The 18,045-nt window shown below is 39.1% G+C and overlaps 2 protein-coding genes across 3 annotated transcripts in view; one reads left to right on the forward strand and one right to left on the reverse strand.

The window, feature by feature from the left end:
- Nucleotides 1–18,045, reverse strand: part of fam135b (family with sequence similarity 135 member B) — a 150,847-nt gene that overhangs the window by 114,369 nt on the left and 18,433 nt on the right. For both annotated transcript variants that reach the window (XM_061882637.1, XM_061882636.1), the window contains exons 3-5: nucleotides 10,213–10,290; nucleotides 7,682–7,745; nucleotides 3,869–4,068 (exon numbers count right to left, since the gene is read on the reverse strand). The gene's annotated coding sequence lies outside the window, so the exon portion shown is untranslated. The remainder of the gene's footprint in view (nucleotides 1–3,868; nucleotides 4,069–7,681; nucleotides 7,746–10,212; nucleotides 10,291–18,045) is intronic.
- The window catches only part of LOC133539526 (collagen alpha-1(IX) chain-like), a 68,638-nt gene continuing 65,893 nt past the window's right edge, over nucleotides 15,301–18,045 (forward strand). The window contains exon 1 of the mRNA XM_061881503.1: nucleotides 15,301–15,329. Coding sequence (XP_061737487.1) covers nucleotides 15,301–15,329 — 29 coding nt within the window. The remainder of the gene's footprint in view (nucleotides 15,330–18,045) is intronic.

Below are 18,045 nucleotides of genomic sequence, written 5' to 3' on the forward strand. Positions count from 1 at the left end.
AATCATGTTCCACTGACATGTGCAGCTCTACAACATCAACTAATAGACAACACTTAAAGGCCTACTGAAAGCCACTACTAGCCACCACGCAGTCTGATAGTTTATATAAATTAATGATGAAATCTTAACATTGCAAAGCATGCCAATAAAATTGCAATTTTAAATTTTGCGCCGAAATATCCTGCTGAAAACATCTCGATATGATGACGCCTGCGTGTGAGGTCACAGATTGTAGAGGACATTTTGTCCCAGCATCGTAGCCAGCTATTAATCGTCTGTTTTCATTGCAAAATTCCACAGTGTTATGGACATCTGTGTTGCTGAATCTTTTGCAGTTTGTTCAATGAACATTGGAGACATCAAAGAAGAAAGCTGTAGCTGGGAAGCGGTGTATTGCGGCCGGCTTTAGCAACACAAACACAGCCGGTGTTTCATTGTTTACATTCCCGAAAGATGACAATCAAGCTTTACTATGGAACAGAGCGCTCAAGCGAACACGGTTAGATTGGACCACACACACAAAGTACAGTGTATTAATAAAAAACATTTTTCCATTCTGTATTCTAAAGGCGATCTACTGTGAACGACATCATGGGTCTAAGACCAATGTACAAACACACACACACACACACACACACACACACACACACACACACACACACACACACACACACACACACACATCTAATCTGTTTGTGTTGTTGTGAACGACATCATGAATGTAAGACCAATGTACAAACAATCATATACATATACATACACACACACACACATACACACACACACACACACACACACACACACACGCGCACACACAACACATCTAATCTGCTTGTGTTGTTGTGAACGACATCATGGATGTCAGATCTATGTACAAACAATCATACACACACACAACATATCTCATCCGCTTGTGTTGTTGTGAAGGACATCATGGATGTAAGACCAATGTACAAACAATCATATACACACACACACACACAAATCTAATCTGCTTGTGTTGTTGTGAAGGACATCATGGATGTAAGACCAATGTACAAACAATCATATACACACACACACACACACACACACACACACACACACACACACACACACACACACACACACACACACACACACACACACACACACACACACACACACACACACAACACATCTAATCTGCTTGTGTTGTTGTGAACGACATCATGATGTAAGATCTATGTACAAACAATCCTACACACACACAACATATCTCATCCGCTTGTGTTGTTGTGAACGACATCATGGATGTAAGACCAATGTACAAACAATCATATACACACACACACACACACACACACACAAATCTAATCTGCTTGTGTTGTTGTGAACGACATCATGGATGTAAGACCAATGTACAAACAATCATATACATACACACAAACACACACACACACACACACACACACACACACACACACACACACACACACACACACACACACACACACACACACACACACACACACACACACACACACACACACACAAACACACACACACAAACAACACATCTAATCTGTTTGTGTTGTTGTGAACGACATCATGGATGTAAGATCTATGTACAAACAATCATACACACACATACAATATATCTCATCTGCTTGTGTTGTTGTGAACGACATCATGGGTCTAAAAATCAATGTCCAAAGAGGACAGCAGTCACAACTTGAGAGGCTCCTTTTTTTTTCTTAACCGTCTAAAATCGTGTCTTTACTGGTCAAGGTCAGAACAGCACACTACCTCTGTCACAATAACAGCTTCCAGCACAACATTGTAACAAGATAAAGGTCCCAAGAAAGTATTCAAGACAGTCATAATGTACCTCACATTTACACAATCATACTTTGACTTCAAATAGTGGTCAAAATTGTCCAAAAATGTATTGCAGCAATAAATGTGAGGATTTGTTTTTCAATGTTATTAATGAGACAAACGGCACACATTCAATGTTGGTAAAGTAAGTGCAAAGGGTAAAAAAAAAGGAGTACAAAACAAAACTGAAAAACCGACTTGTATCAGTTTTTTTCAAACTGATATAGTTATTTTAATTCATTTTATATTATATTATCCTTTTATTTGCTGTGGTTTATTTGTTACTATTTATATCCCTTCTTTTTAAATTATATTCGAAGTTGAGGTTTGGTGGCACATTAAATACTCATGTTATGAAATTAGTGAATAATCCTGTTATTAATCGTGATTTCAACATCAATCAAAGTAACGGTGACTGTTATATTTGCCTTAATCGTCCATCCCGAACCACCAAGCTGAGCAAACTTTAAAGAGGCCATGGACTGGCACCTCAATATATCTCGGACCTCATCCAAATTTACATCCCTGCGCGCGCTCTGAGGTCCGAGAGCCAGTTCCAGCTCGTGGTGCCCAAGACCAGACTTAAGACCAGGGGAGACAGGACCTTCTCTGTGGTCGGCCCTAAGCTCTGGAACACTCTGCCGCTCCATGTTCAAACTGCTTCCACAGTGGACTCTTTTAAGTCTCGTCTTAAGACCCACTTTTATTCTTTGGCTTTTAACACTACGTGAGTTGTGTGGTCCTCTGTCCTCTGTGTTTTTTATACACTTTGATTTTTATTTTACTGTTTTAATTGATTTTACCCTTTAAAATAGTCCATCCATTTTCTACCGCTTGTCCCTTACGGGGTCGCGGGGGGCGCTGGCGCCTATCTCAGCTACAATCGGGCGGAAGGCGGGGTACACCCTGGACAAGTCGCCACCTCATCGCAGGGCCAACACAGATAGACAGACAACATTCACACACTAGGGCCAATTTAGTGTTGCCAATCAACCTATCCCCAGGTGCATGTCTTTGCAGGTGGGAGGGGCCCATCCCCAGGTGCATGTCTTTGGAGGTGGGAGGGGCCTATCCCCAGGTGCATGTCTTTGGAGGTGGGAGGGGCCTATCCCCAGGTGCATGTCTTTGGAGGTGGGAGGGGCCTATCCCCAGGTGCATGTCTTTGGAGGTGGGAGGGGCCTATCCCCAGGTGCATGTCTTTAGAGGTGGGAGGAAGCCGGAGTACCCGGAGGGAACCCACGCATTCACGGGGAGAACATGCAAACTCCACACAGAAAGATCCCGAGCCTGGATTTGAACCCAGGACTGCAGGAACTTCGTATTGTGAGGCAGTTTTAATCATATTTGTTTTTATATTGTTTTTATTGGTTTTATTTTTATTCATTTTTTGTTTTATTCAGTCATTGGTGGAGCATAATATTGTCTTTAACATGGCTGTGCAGCACTTTGGAAACTTTATTGTTGTTTAAATGTGCTATATAAATAAAGTGGATTGGATTGGATTATGGTACAGATCTGGATAAAGATTGCTGAAGCATACTACACCGATACACAACTTCATCTATGGATTTCAACGCTGATCCAAATGAGATTTGGGTGCCATTCTGCAATCACGCTAAACTACTTAGCCAAGTCCCTAATGCAGCAAGACTAGTCTTAGATTTCAATGCCTCTGGGGTCTTTTGCCCCGCTTTTGTCAATGAAAGGAATCATCTTTTGCATGACTTTTGCAGACACGCAGGCATGTATGCGCTGAATATGTAGAATTAGCATCAGTCTACAGCCATGGTTGTTCTCGGTGGAGGTCTCCGCTCCACAATTTGACTTCTTTTTCACGCAACAGAAAGAAAGATGGCTAAAGTTGGACATATTCAACATGCTAAAATGCTATCAGCTTGTACTGAACACATCCTGTGCAATCATTGTCTGTAATAAGAGCATCGTTTGCAGCCTTGTCTCTTCTGTATACACACACACACACACACACACACACAACAGGCACCACCGATGCAAAGTCCGACATCCTTACCTCCTTTAGCAGTGAGATGATCCAGTGAGTAGATGCAGATGGATGCGCTCCTGTGCAATGTTTATATGTCCGCTTGCACTGTCGCTGCCACTGCTGCTGCTGCTGCTGTTGCCATGGTTATTCATCCAGACCCTGCTTGTACTGCAGTCCCCCCACTTTCCTTCTCTGGCACGTGCTTTATCGCTCTTCATCAATCCATCCTAGAGGAAAAGCACGAGGAGGGGGGTATGTTAAATTTGGGCGGTTAATCCGCCTTGGTCCTCCAGCGTCCAGTTCATGCAGAGAGAGAGCAGTGCGTGGCTGCGGTATTAATAGTGAAGCGTGTGTGTGTGTGTGTGTGTGTGTGTTTCCTGCTGTTGCAATGTCCGCTGGTCCAGCAGACAACCAGTCGGCTGACATCAGGGCCGGCCCACTAAAACTGAAGCGAGCCTTCAGTCCAAGAAATTATTATGCAAAGAAATAATGCTCACCTGGAAAAAATTGACATTTATAAACAGCAGGTATTTACTTACCCCCACAACATGACTTCAATATAGTTCCACAATCTAGTTTTAGCACCAGCCATGAGGCAATATTAGAAGTGACTTTCAGTGGGATGTAATCAAAAAGAGGTCAGTATGGAAACTATGTTCTTAAAGGATCTGTGACGCACAACCTTAGATCTTGTTTTTAGCTTCCATCTTCACCTTCCTCTCAAAAAGCCAAAGTCAATTGCAGCTTTTCTCTGATGGCATCCTGCCATAAGCTCGCAGCACTTTTGATTAAGGAAGGAGCCGCATAGATTTTTTTTCTGTTTTCTATTTCTCACAGAAACCTGGCACCATTTTCTGAAGGGTTAGACCACAAGGACGCCACTTCCCATTTTATACAGAAGTATGAGAGTGCTAGACTCTCGGCCTCTACTTCCCATATATTTTCTAAATTATTATATAGTAAATTGTATTTAATATTATTTTAAATTCCATTCATCATTTAACTATTTATTCGTAATAGTTATATTATTTAAAAAAAAAAAAATTTTTTAAACATATTTATATAACAAATTTTATTTATCTAGCTATTATTTTATAATATTTTGTGTTTTTAATAAATAATAATTTAATATATTTGACCTTATAATTAAATATATTTTGTGTATATATAAATGTAAATATATATTTAAATATATATATATATATATATATATATATATATACATATATATACACACATACATACGTATAAACACACAGGTATATTATATTAACTATCCATCCATCTTCTTCCGCTTATCCGAGGTCGTATCGCGGGGGCAACAGCCTAAGCAGGGAAACCCAGACTTCACTCTCCCCAGCCACTTCATCTAGTGGCTGGGGAGATGTTAACTAATTAACATTTGTATAAAAATAAATTGTATGTTAATATTTTATGGATAAATTACCGAATTACTTGTATGGTTTATTATTTAAAAGATCACAATCTACTTTTACTCATTTTATTAAATTAAAACACACTGTATACATAAATGGACTGCCTTGTGAAAATTGTGTTCAATGATGAATTCATTTTAGCTCTCTAAATACTAAACTGCATGGATTTGGTGGTCGAACTTTCATTTTCACATCTATCTATCCATCCATCTTCTTCCGCTAGGCTGAAGTAGGGTCGTGGGTGCAGCAGCCTAAGCAGAGAAGCCCAGGCTTCCGTCCCTCCACCTATTTCGTCAAGCTCTTCCCGGGGCATCCCGAGGCGTTCCCAGGCCAGTTGGGAGACATAGTCTCTACCAACATGTCCTGGGTCTTCCCCGTGGCCTGGTATGGTCTCCTCCTCCGGGAATCATTCAGACCAGCTGACTGAACCACCTCATTGGGCTCCTCTCTCATTTTCAAGTTAGTTTGTTATTAAAACTGTCACTATGGAGTGTTTTTCTTTGTTTCTACCTGGGCTAGCTTGTTTCTAGCATCATGTTGTAATGTTTTAAGGTGTTAAAAAAAACTTTCAACTGCTTAACATCTACGCTCTAACATCGACACGCATACAAAAAACTGATTGACTATAAAAATATTCCAATGTGAAGTAATGTGTTTCGATATGAGAGCCTACAAATGGTTCAATAGTGACACAAAAATACAGCACAGGGTTTCCCACACATTCATTTATTTGTGGCGGCCTGCCACGAAAGAATTACGGCCGCCTCAAATGAAAAAAAAAAACAAATAAATAAATAAATAAAAATATACATATATATATATTAGGGGTGGGCAAATTAATGCGTTAATTATCAGTTAACTCATCAATCTATTAACGCCGACAATTATTTTATCGCACATTTGCGTATGTTGTTTACATGCTTTTATTTTGTTAACGCCTTTTCTTAACAAGATGGCGTCGCCCGGCGTGGAGGGGCTCTTGGTAAAGATGGAACATTTGGCAAAAATACCGGACAATTCTGCAAATTTCATGGCTGGCTTACAGCGTGGTCACTCCGGGATCACTTACGACCGCCAGACAATTCTGGATGTGGATAGATCGGGCCGTTTTGGACTGAATGACGTGTGCTTGCTAGACCGGCTAGCTAGCATGGGAATACTTTGCCGGCTACATCCAGCGGCCTGTGAAGCAGCGGAGTATATGTGTTGTCTGTCTATTTATGAATAATGCAGACCAGGAGTGTTGGCTGAGTTCTTAGCGTTTGCTTTCAGAGTGTGCATATCACAACATACAAGATGTCGTCATGGCGACACAACCTATACCGGGCTACCGCCCATGCTCGTCACTCCTGTTGCATGCTGGGTAAGGTAGTTCTTCTTTTCCCTGGCTCATAACATCACAATATAGTACCATGTATATGCCTTCAGTTTATCAAAGCACCAAGCAAACAATCGGAAAATTCCCATCATATCAATTCCTAGATATGGTCATAATTATTTTAAGTGCACTACGCAGAATAAACACAACATTATTAATATTGCTACTACGGATAATTTGATCAAAAATTCCCTAAAACAGCCCACTACCTATAATATAGGTTTTTTAAACATAAGATCCCTGATGAAAAAAATGTTTCTGCTGTTACCTCAGAAATTGCCTGTTCAGATGTTATGATTGTGGCTCAGAGATTTGTATGTAGATTATATTTATTTTCCATAACAAACAGGATAACTTAAATACCCTGGCAGTGGCAATAAGCTTAAATGTTTGTATTTACATTTTTGGAGTTGATTTTCATCAAATATGCTATTTAACTGCTACTGTTTAACAAGGACTGATTTAAATTGTGTTTGCACAACAAATGTTTTGGCGCTTTTGTTCATGTGGGAGAATATTCCAATAAAGGTGCACTACACACTACTTTTGAATTCATTATTGGGCTTTGCGTATACAATGCAGTTAATCGCGATCAATCGGAGAAATAGTGCGATTAACTTCGATTAAATTTTTTAATCGTTACTAGCCCTAATATATATATTTTCAGCTTTTGACTCGCTCGACCGCTCATAAAAGCAATGGGACTCTGTCTGTGAATGGAGCTTGTAGTTACATATTATATAAATATGTAAATATTATATAAATATGTATATAAATACGTACACAAATTGTTGTAATTATATTCCAACCCCGCGTTCTTCTTGGTCATCGCTGTTGCCGCAGCCACCACCCCCAACCCCCCCAAAAATAGATGCCTGACATGTGGGAAACACTGCAGCATTCATATTTTCACCTGAAAGTTGAATCCTCATGAGATGGAATGATGGGAACATGAATTTAAACTTTTTTTTGTTATCGTCAAACAAGTACCATTTAGACAAAAAAGGGTTCTTTTGTCCTACTTACCATAGAAGGACTGAAGGGCATCCTGGTCCTAAGTCCTGTTGGTGGCAGTAGTGCAGCTTTTAAACTGTCGGGCAAAAAAGAAAAAGTTTCAGGCTTGTGTGGATGTAGAATGCTTAAAACAATGCTACTTCCACATTGTAACATCCAGTGAACAAGTCTTGACATTTCCAACAAGAGCATCCAGCTGGACTTCAGCTCAAGGGTGGAGCTGTTTGTGTCTCTTGGTCATGAGTGTGAGAGTCATGGGGCCTTGGGGAAAAAAACTCAGGTTTTTCTTCTGCCTTCTGGAACTGCCACTGATTTTAGTCTCATACAAATGATCCAAGTCGAGCCTTCATGCTGGAATCTAGACGGTCTCAAAGTACTTTCAGTAGCATTGTTTGGTGGGACTGTAGCTTTAATGCTAATGAGCTGTGTTAGTCCACGCCCATCTTTGATGGCGAGCTACCGTTCGAACGCGGCGGGTTGCGTTAGCCAGGCATTTAAAAAATTGAACTAAAAATGAGCGACCATTAATCTTCACCAAGACGTCACTTTGGTCCCCCGATTGACATTCACGACACCTGAGGGTCTTGAGAGATGCCAGATCATTATTAAGAAAAAGTGATAGACAAGAAGGCGAGAAAAACTTTTTATTTCAACACATTCGCGCCGTACCTGCTGTCAAAACTCTAAAGAGCGACTGCACAGTTCCTGTCTTCACAATAAAAGCGCTGCTTCCTCTTGCCGGCGCTAACAAAATAAGAGCCTCAGAAAGCTAGCAAGCTACGGAGCTAATGGATTTCTTGTTAAGCGTATAAAACTGAGTATGGAAGCTGGACAAATAAGATGGCAAAAACCAACCACTTTCATGTGGTATTGGACGGAAAGGAGGACTTTTGTTCTCCTCCATTTGAAAATGCTGACGTTATCCGCACTTCTGTCGGATTCCAATCAATGCAAGTCATCCCAATCAGGTAATACACCAATTTATGTCCTTGTCTTCATGAAAGAAAGGACTCTCTATGTGTTAAAGGTGAGATGTTCTTATTTAAACGGGGATAGAAGGTCCATTCTATGTGTCATACTTGATCATTTTGCCATATTTTTGCTGAAAGGATTTAGTAGAAAACATGGACGATAAAGTTCGCAACTTTTGGTCGCTAATAAAAAAGCCTTGCCTGTGCCGGAAGTAGCAGACGATGTGCGCGTGACGTCACGGGTTGTGGAGCTCCTCACATCTGAACATTGTTTACAATCATGGCCACCAGCAGCGAGAGCGATTCGGAGCGAGAAAGCAAAGATTTCCCCATTAATTTGAGCGAGGATGAAAGATTTGTGGATGAGGAAACTGAGAGTGAAGGACTAGGGAAAAAAAAAAAGACTAGAGGGTAGTGGGAGCGATTCAGATGTTAGACAAATTTACTAGGATAATTCTGGAAAATCCCTTATCTGCTTATTGTGTTACTAGTGCTTTAGTGAGATTATATAGTCGTACCTGCACAACCTGAAGGTCGGCCCCGCACCTTTCTTGAGCACCAGTCGACGGGTGGTGGCGATGCCCAACTTTGAAACACGATCTTTCGAAATGATCGCTGCATAATACACTGTACTTTGTGTGTGTGGTCCAATCCAACCGTGTTCGCTTGACGTCTCTGTTCCATAGTAAAGCTTGACTGTCATCTCTCGGGAATGTAAAGAATGACACACCGGCTGTGTTTGTGTTGCCAAAGCCGGCCGCAATACACCGCTTCCCACCTACAGCTTTCTTCTTTGATGTCTCCATTGTTCATTTAAGAAATTGCAAAAGCTTCAGCAACACAGTTGTCCAGAATACGGTGGAAGTTTGCGATGAAAACAGATGACTTAACGAACGATGCTGGAACAAAATGTCCGGGACAATCCGTGACGTCAAGCGCAGGCGTCATCATACCGAGACGTTTGAGCAGGATATTTCCGCGCAAAATTTAAAATTGCAATTTAGTATTGGCATGTGTTGCAATGTTAATATTTCATCATTGATATATAAACTATCAGACTGCGTGGTGTCTAGTAGTGGCTTTCAGTAGGCCTTTAAAGATTATTGCATTATCATTAAAAACCTTTTATCTGTTAACAAAAACGTATGTTTCATAAAAAAAAAGATATAAATGATAAATATGTATGAGGTAGATCCCCTGGACTTGGTCAATTGAAAAGTAGCTCACCTGCAGAAGAAGTGTGGGCACCCCTGGTGCATGTGATCCACTTTCTACAAATACACTCGGGATGGAACAGTTTATAAAAAAATGGGACCTGACACGGTGCAGAGTGTGTGTTGTTTGGATCTTGTGTGTGTTAATAATCAGTTTGGAGCAGAAGGCCCTTTGATTTGCACATTAATGGAACGACGGACTGATGCACGGAATTGGCCAATAAAGAGGGAATCTGTTATTAAACAGGAAAATTAACATGATGTGAGAAAACCGCGAGGAGAAAGAGGTTCTTTCTGGTGAGGACGTGTGCAGGTCTAACACTGAAGTGCTCTCACCACAACTCCACTTTTCACTCACCTTGATGGAGCTGCGTCAGCACTTTAGCAGCCTGCAGCCTTCTTGGACGTCTGCACCCCCCCGGGACTCAACTCACACCTCAAACAAGTGGAAGAAAAAAGAGCAGAACTCATTACTTATCCCAAGGAGCCAAACACTTCCCTAATGACTTCTACTGTTCGTGTCAAGACATTTTTATTTGACTCGTTTTTCTCAACACGATTTTCGGTACGATTCGATTCTCAGAATATATTATTTGGTATACACTTTATAATAAAACCTTTTTTCAAACAGATTGCATGTTATATTGGTACATGTTGGTATAAGATGTATTGGTACATGTTGGTATATGATATATTGGTACATGTTGGTATATGTTATATTGGTACATGTTGGTATATGATATATTGGTACATGTTGGTATATGTTATATCGGTACATGTTGGTATATGTTATATCGGTACATGTTGGTATATGCTACATTGGTACGTGTTGGTATATGATATATTGGTGCATGTTGGTATATGTTACATTGGTACATGTTGGTATATGTTATATTGGTACATGTTGGTATATGTTACATTGGTACATGTTGGTATATGTTATATTGGTACATGTTGGTATATGTTACATTGGTACATGTTGGTATTTGTTATAATGGTACATGTTGGTATATGTTACATTGGTACATGTTGGTATTTGTTATAATGGTACATGTTGGTATATGTTATATTGGTACATGTTGGTATATGTTACATTGGTACATGTTGGTATTTGTTATAATGGTACATGTTGGTATTTGTTATAATGGTACATGTTGGTATATGATACATTGGTACATGTTGGTATATGTTATATTGGTACATGTTGGTATATGTTACATTGGTACATGTTGGTATATGTTATATTGGTACATGTTGGTATATGTTACATTGGTACATGTTGGTATATGTTATATTGGTACATGTTGGTATATGTTATATTGGTACATGTTGGTATATGGTATATTGGTACATGTTGGTATATGTTATATTGGTACATGTTGGTATATGTTATATTGGTACATGTTGGTATATGTAATATTGGTACATGTTGGTATATGTAATATTGGTACATGTTGGTATATGTTATATTGGTACATGTTGGTATATGTTATATTGGTACATGTTGGTATATGTTATATTGGTACATGTTGGTATATGTTATATTGGTACATGTTGGTATATGTTATATTGGTACATGTTGGTATATGTTATATTGGTAGATGTTGGTATATGTTACATTGGTACATGTTGGTATATGTTATATTGGTACATGTTGGTATATGTTACATTGGTACATGTTGGTATATGTTATATTGGTACATGTTGGTATATGTTATATTGGTACATGTTGGTATATGGTATATTGGTACGTGTTGGTATATGATATATTGGTGCATGTTGGTATATGTTACATTGGTACATGTTGGTATATGTTATATTGGTACATGTTGGTATATGTTACATTGGTACATGTTGGTATATGTTATATTGGTACATGTTGGTATATGTTACATTGGTACATGTTGGTATTTGTTATAATGGTACATGTTGGTATATGTTACATTGGTACATGTTGGTATTTGTTATAATGGTACATGTTGGTATATGTTATATTGGTACATGTTGGTATATGTTACATTGGTACATGTTGGTATTTGTTATAATGGTACATGTTGGTATTTGTTATAATGGTACATGTTGGTATATGATACATTGGTACATGTTGGTATATGTTATATTGGTACATGTTGGTATATGTTACATTGGTACATGTTGGTATATGTTATATTGGTACATGTTGGTATATGTTACATTGGTACATGTTGGTATATGTTATATTGGTACATGTTGGTATATGTTATATTGGTACATGTTGGTATATGGTATATTGGTACATGTTGGTATATGTTATATTGGTACATGTTGGTATATGTTATATTGGTACATGTTGGTATATGTAATATTGGTACATGTTGGTATATGTAATATTGGTACATGTTGGTATATGTTATATTGGTACATGTTGGTATATGTTATATTGGTACATGTTGGTATATGTTATATTGGTACATGTTGGTATATGTTATATTGGTACATGTTGGTATATGTTATATTGGTACATGTTGGTATATGTTATATTGGTAGATGTTGGTATATGTTACATTGGTACATGTTGGTATATGTTATATTGGTACATGTTGGTATATGTTACATTGGTACATGTTGGTATATGTTATATTGGTACATGTTGGTATATGTTATATTGGTACATGTTGGTATATGGTATATTGGTACATGTTGGTATATGTTATATTGGTACATGTTGGTATATGTTATATTGGTACATGTTGGTATATGTAATATTGGTACATGTTGGTATATGTTATATTGGTACATGTTGGTATATGTTATATTGGTACATGTTGGTATATGTTATATTGGTACATGTTGGTATATGTTATATTGGTACATGTTGGTATATGTTATATTGGTACATGTTGGTATATGTTATATTGGTACATGTTGGTATATGTTATATTGGTACATGTTGGTATATGTTACATTGGTACATGTTGGTATATGTTATATTGGTACATGTTGGTATATGTTATATTGGTACATGTTGGTATATGTTATATTGGTACATGTTGGTATATGTTACATTGGTACATGTTGGTATATGTTATATTGGTACATGTTGGTATATGTTATATTAGTACATGTTGGTATATGTTATATTGGTACATGTTGGTATATGTTATATTAGTACATGTTGGTATATGTTATATTGGTACATGTTGGTATATGTTACATTGGTACATGTTGGTATATGTTACATTGGTACATGTTGGTATATGTTATATTAGTACATGTTGGTATATGTTATATTGGTACATGTTGGTATACGTTATATTGGTACAAGTTGGTATATTTTATATAGGTACATGTTGGTATATGTTATATTGGTACATGTTGGTATATGTCATATAGGTACATGTTGGTATAAGATATATTGGTACATGTTGGTATATGTTATATTGGTACATGTTGGTATTTGTTATAATGGTACATGTTGGTATATGATACATTGGTACATGTTTAATTTATTTAAGAATAAACGGTAAAGGTGGATTATTTGGACATATGGTATTCTGGGGTGATCAAAGAACAATGTACACCAAACCAAACTGGCAACCCTCACAGAATCCCAAATGTGGATTTTGTGAAGTATCCCAGGCCTACAATACACTAACTGTGCACCTATATCCCATTCAACAAGTGTTAGCAACATTAGCATACAATGCTAACAGTCACATTTTAGCAGCAAGATCATGCTAGGTTATTTTATTTGCCAAATACAAAGAAATTGATCAAAGGTAGGGCTCCAACATCCACCGCTGACTGATTACAAATGATGATGTGTAGCAAAGCCTTCTTATTCACCAACTTGCGGGCCTAGTGTGTCAAAGTCAGTTCATGCCCATTAAATTTAATGACGTCATAAAACTTGGAACTTCAAAAGCGCCATTTTCCTCTCAGGCATGGGAGATTTGAGGTGTGTGTGCTGCTCATTTACAACACCATTTAAAAATGTGAAAACTTGTGTTATTGTTGCAGTTGTAGTAGCATACAACCACTAAACTACCGTATTTCCTAGAATTGCCGCCGGGGCGCTAATTAATTTAAAACCTCTTCTCACTGAGGCGTTTACCAAAGGCATGCAGTAAAGGCAAACATGTGCTAATTATTTTAAAACCTCTCCTCACTCCGGCGCTTGCCAAAGGCATGCGGTAAATTTAGGCCTGCGCTTATAAATTTGAGTGTGATGTAAGGATACCATCATGAAAAGCACATTTACTTATAAATGAAGTCCAAGCGCAGCTCCTTCTGATCAAAAGCATCGAAAACTTGTCTTATCTTTCTTCAGTTTTAAAAGTCTCCCTGTCTCGATGGAAATCTTCCTTTATTACCTCCTGCTTCGATTGAAAGTCCAGTTTAGAAAACAGTTTTATTTTAGATACGTAAACCTCTATGTTAAAAGTGCAAGCGAGAGGAAAAAATAAACGATCGCTGCTCACTCTTGCTGCTTGTTGTCACTTCTTCTGCAGCCGAGTAGTCGCAAGAAGGATCACTAGCGCCCTCTACCACCAGGAGGCGGGAATCATTTAATGACTCATGTTTGACACACGCAGCTACGGTATATTAATAAAAATAGCTACTTACTGTTCTTTTCAGCATATTCAATAGCTTGGACCTTAAATCCTACTAAATAGCTCTTAATTTTCTTCACTTTATGCGATTTCAAATGATTGAAATCAGCCTCCTCCATTTTGAAAATGATGACAGGTGAAGTGTCACTCGTGACGTGACGAGTTTGACCCTGCGGAAATTCTAGACATGCGCTAATAAAAATAATATTCTGCGAAACCAGTTTGACCCGGCAGTAATTCTAGGCAGGCACATAGTTTATACCCAGCGGCAATGCAAGGAAATACGGTAGCTTCTATGTCCTGGCATCCGTCAGAGGTGTTCATTATTCGCCCGGAGAGTTTAAAAAACAAAAATCAAACCAGCCTTTTCCTGTGAAGCAGGTGTTGCAACCCAAAATACACTTTTACACGGCAAAATGGCATTCGCTTCGACATTTTATAGCGACTACAACTCCTGCTCGTCTTTTTTTTTAGTTGGCGCTATCCTGTAATTCCGCTGATGTTCTCTGCAAGGCATGTGTCAACATCAAGCATTCTTCAGACAATCTGATGGGGCTGGTTATTACAAGGATGACATGTCATTAGGGGGCACCCGAGAGAAGCCCTGCTTTACACACATGGGGCCCCTGCGGCTCCAGCAGCTTTTTAAGTGCAGCTAATAAAATGCTGACACCACCTCCACAAAAACTCTTGTCCAATGAGAGGCCATTAAGCAAACTTTTATATGGCCTTAGAAAATGCTTGAACATGCTCTGCACGGCTGCTGGCCCTCACTCCTCAACATGCACAGGTAAAGGGAGGGGGATTGTACATTTGACTTTTTACTCCTGCATCAGCCTCCATCACAGTGAAACATGGCCGCCCTCTCTTCTGCTTTGACCAGGTAAATGACCTCATCACTTGGCTGTATTATGAGCCAACATTATTTATTTATTTTTTTACATTGTTGAAACTTAAAAACGCCAGAATTGACGGCAGCTTTTTCAGAAATCTATAGCAAAATTGGCAATGTTTTGATGTTTATTTCTTTAAGGGTGCACAAAAAAAATCGATTCATATCCAAATCACAATTCTTATTCATTCTGATTCTAAATAGAGTAATAATTTTCAAAAATGTATTTAAAAAAAAAAAAAAAAAAATCTTAGTTTATAGCAGAAGTCTCAGACACGAGACGTTATTTCGTGGCCCCCACCTTAATATTAAAGTTTAATGTTAGTGCGGCCCGCAATTTTTATATATGAGAGGCACTTGACAGCGTTGTGTTATTTGGCTCCAAAATGGCTCTTTTAAGGTTCTGGATTGCCTACCCCTGCATTAGTGGAAAAGCGACGAATGAGTGAAAGCGACAGAGACGTTGCCATGGAGACGAGGGTTTTCTTACGTGCCTGGCTGCAGTCACACCGCGACACCTGTCCGTCAGTAATTTCGGTCCCCGATCACCTGGACCAATTTAAACCGTTATTTGTTTTTTTTTTATTGTTTAATTTGCATTGCCTCACACGATGAACACGACATATATTTCTACATGACGCCGGGAACCGTCACTTTTTTGCACTGGCTATCCCGGTACTTTCCTGGCTATTATCCGCCGACCGCCGTGTTGCTGTAGGGAGGAAAAGCGGAACGACACACATTGCGGAAAAAACATTATTTTCCGTGCGTGGGCTAAATACAAATATATTTCACAAGTGAATTGAAGTGAAGTGAATTATATTTATATAGCGCTTTTCTCAAGTGACTCAAAGCGCTTTACATAGTGACACCCAATATCTAAGTTACATTTAAACCAGTGTGGGTGGCACTGGGAGCAGGTGGGTAAAGTGTCTTGCCCAAGGACACAACGGCAGTAACTAGGATGGCACAAGTGGGAATCGAACCTGCAACCCTCAAGTTGCTGGCACCGCCACTCTACCAAGCGAGCTATGCCGCCCCAACCCCAAACATGTCTTTTTTAAAGCCTACAATGAAGAGAAGGGTTAGGGATGAGCAAAGACAATCCCAGGAAAAGCGGGACATGCAATATTTCTTTGTTGATACAGGGTCGTTGCCCCGACGTGTCTTATTTGCAAAGAGAAAGTTGCGGTGCACAAGGAATACAATTTGAAACGTCATTATACAACTAGACATGCTGAGGAGTATGCAACATTTTTAAGAAATCTTTTCTTGCGGCCCAGCCTCACCCAGTCCCTGCATCCAGTGGCCCCCTGGTAAATTGAGTTTGAGACCCCTTTTATAGCAAACACAAACTTAAATGTAAACACCATATGGCAGATAAAAGCACAAATTACTGTACTGTTTTACTTCATTATAACTTAGGAAAGTGATACCTGATTATAATTGCAGCTAAATGTTTATGTACTACATCAGGGGTGCCCACACTTTTTCTGCAGGCGAGCTACTTTTCAATTGACCAACTCGAGGGGATCTACCTCATTTATATATATCATTTATATTTATTTATTTATGAAAGAGACATTTTTGTAAACAAGTTAAATGTGTTTCATGATAATACAAGCATGTGTAACACATATAGATGTCTTTCTTTCACCAAGACAAGAATATAAGTTGGTGTATTACCTGATTCTGATGACTTGCATTGATTGGAATCAGACAGTAATGATGATAACGCCCACATTTTCAAATGGAAGAGAAAAAAAGTTGTCCTTTCTGTACAATACCACATGAAAGTGGTTGGTTTTTGGCATCTAATTCATCCAGCTTCCATACACTTTACAAGAAAAACATTGGCGGCAAATTCCATAGCTTGCTTGATTGACATTCACGGCACCCGAGGGTCTTGTGAGATGACGCTGGCTGCTGCCAGTTCATTATTATGAAAAAATGACAGAGAGGAAGGCGAGAAACACTTTTTATTTCAACAGACTTTCGCGCCGTCCCTTCCGTCAAAACTCTAAAGGCCGACTGCACATTTCCTATCTTCACAATAAAAGCCCTGCTTCATGCTGCCTGCGCTAACAAAATAAGAGTCTCGGAAAGCTGGCGTGCACAAGTGATGTGCACGCCAGCTTTCTGAGGGATCGCTTGTGCACGCCAGTTTTCCGAGACTCTGTATTTAGTTAGCGCAGGCAGCAAGAAGCAGGGCTTTTATTGTGAAGATAGGAAATGTGCAGTCGGCCTTTAGAGTTTTGACGGAAGGTACGGCGCGAGAGTCTGTTAAAATAAAAAGTGTTTCTCGCCTTCCTCTCGGTCATATTTTCATAATAATGATCTTGCAGCAGCCAGCGTCATCTCACAAGACCCTCCGGTACCGTGAATGTCATTTAAGTGACGTCTTGGTGAAGATTGATGATTAATAATTTTTAGGTCTATTTTTTTTAAAATCCTGGCTCGAGATCGACTGACACACCCCCCCGCGATCGACTGGTAGCTCGCGATCGACGTAATGGGCACCCCTGATCTACATTATCCAGAAGGCTTAGCGCTCTGGACAGGAACAGGAAGTAGCCCTGAGCTACGTGTAGAGGACAACCATTGTGTAAATTGAGCAATAAATAGCAGATCCAGATCTTTATGCTTTAATATTAAATCTCAGATCAAAATATTGATACTTTAGTTAACTGAGATCATGAAAATGAAT

This window comes from Nerophis ophidion, linkage group LG21 (assembly GCF_033978795.1).
Source record: "Nerophis ophidion isolate RoL-2023_Sa linkage group LG21, RoL_Noph_v1.0, whole genome shotgun sequence".
Classification (NCBI taxonomy): Eukaryota; Metazoa; Chordata; class Actinopteri; order Syngnathiformes; family Syngnathidae; genus Nerophis; species Nerophis ophidion.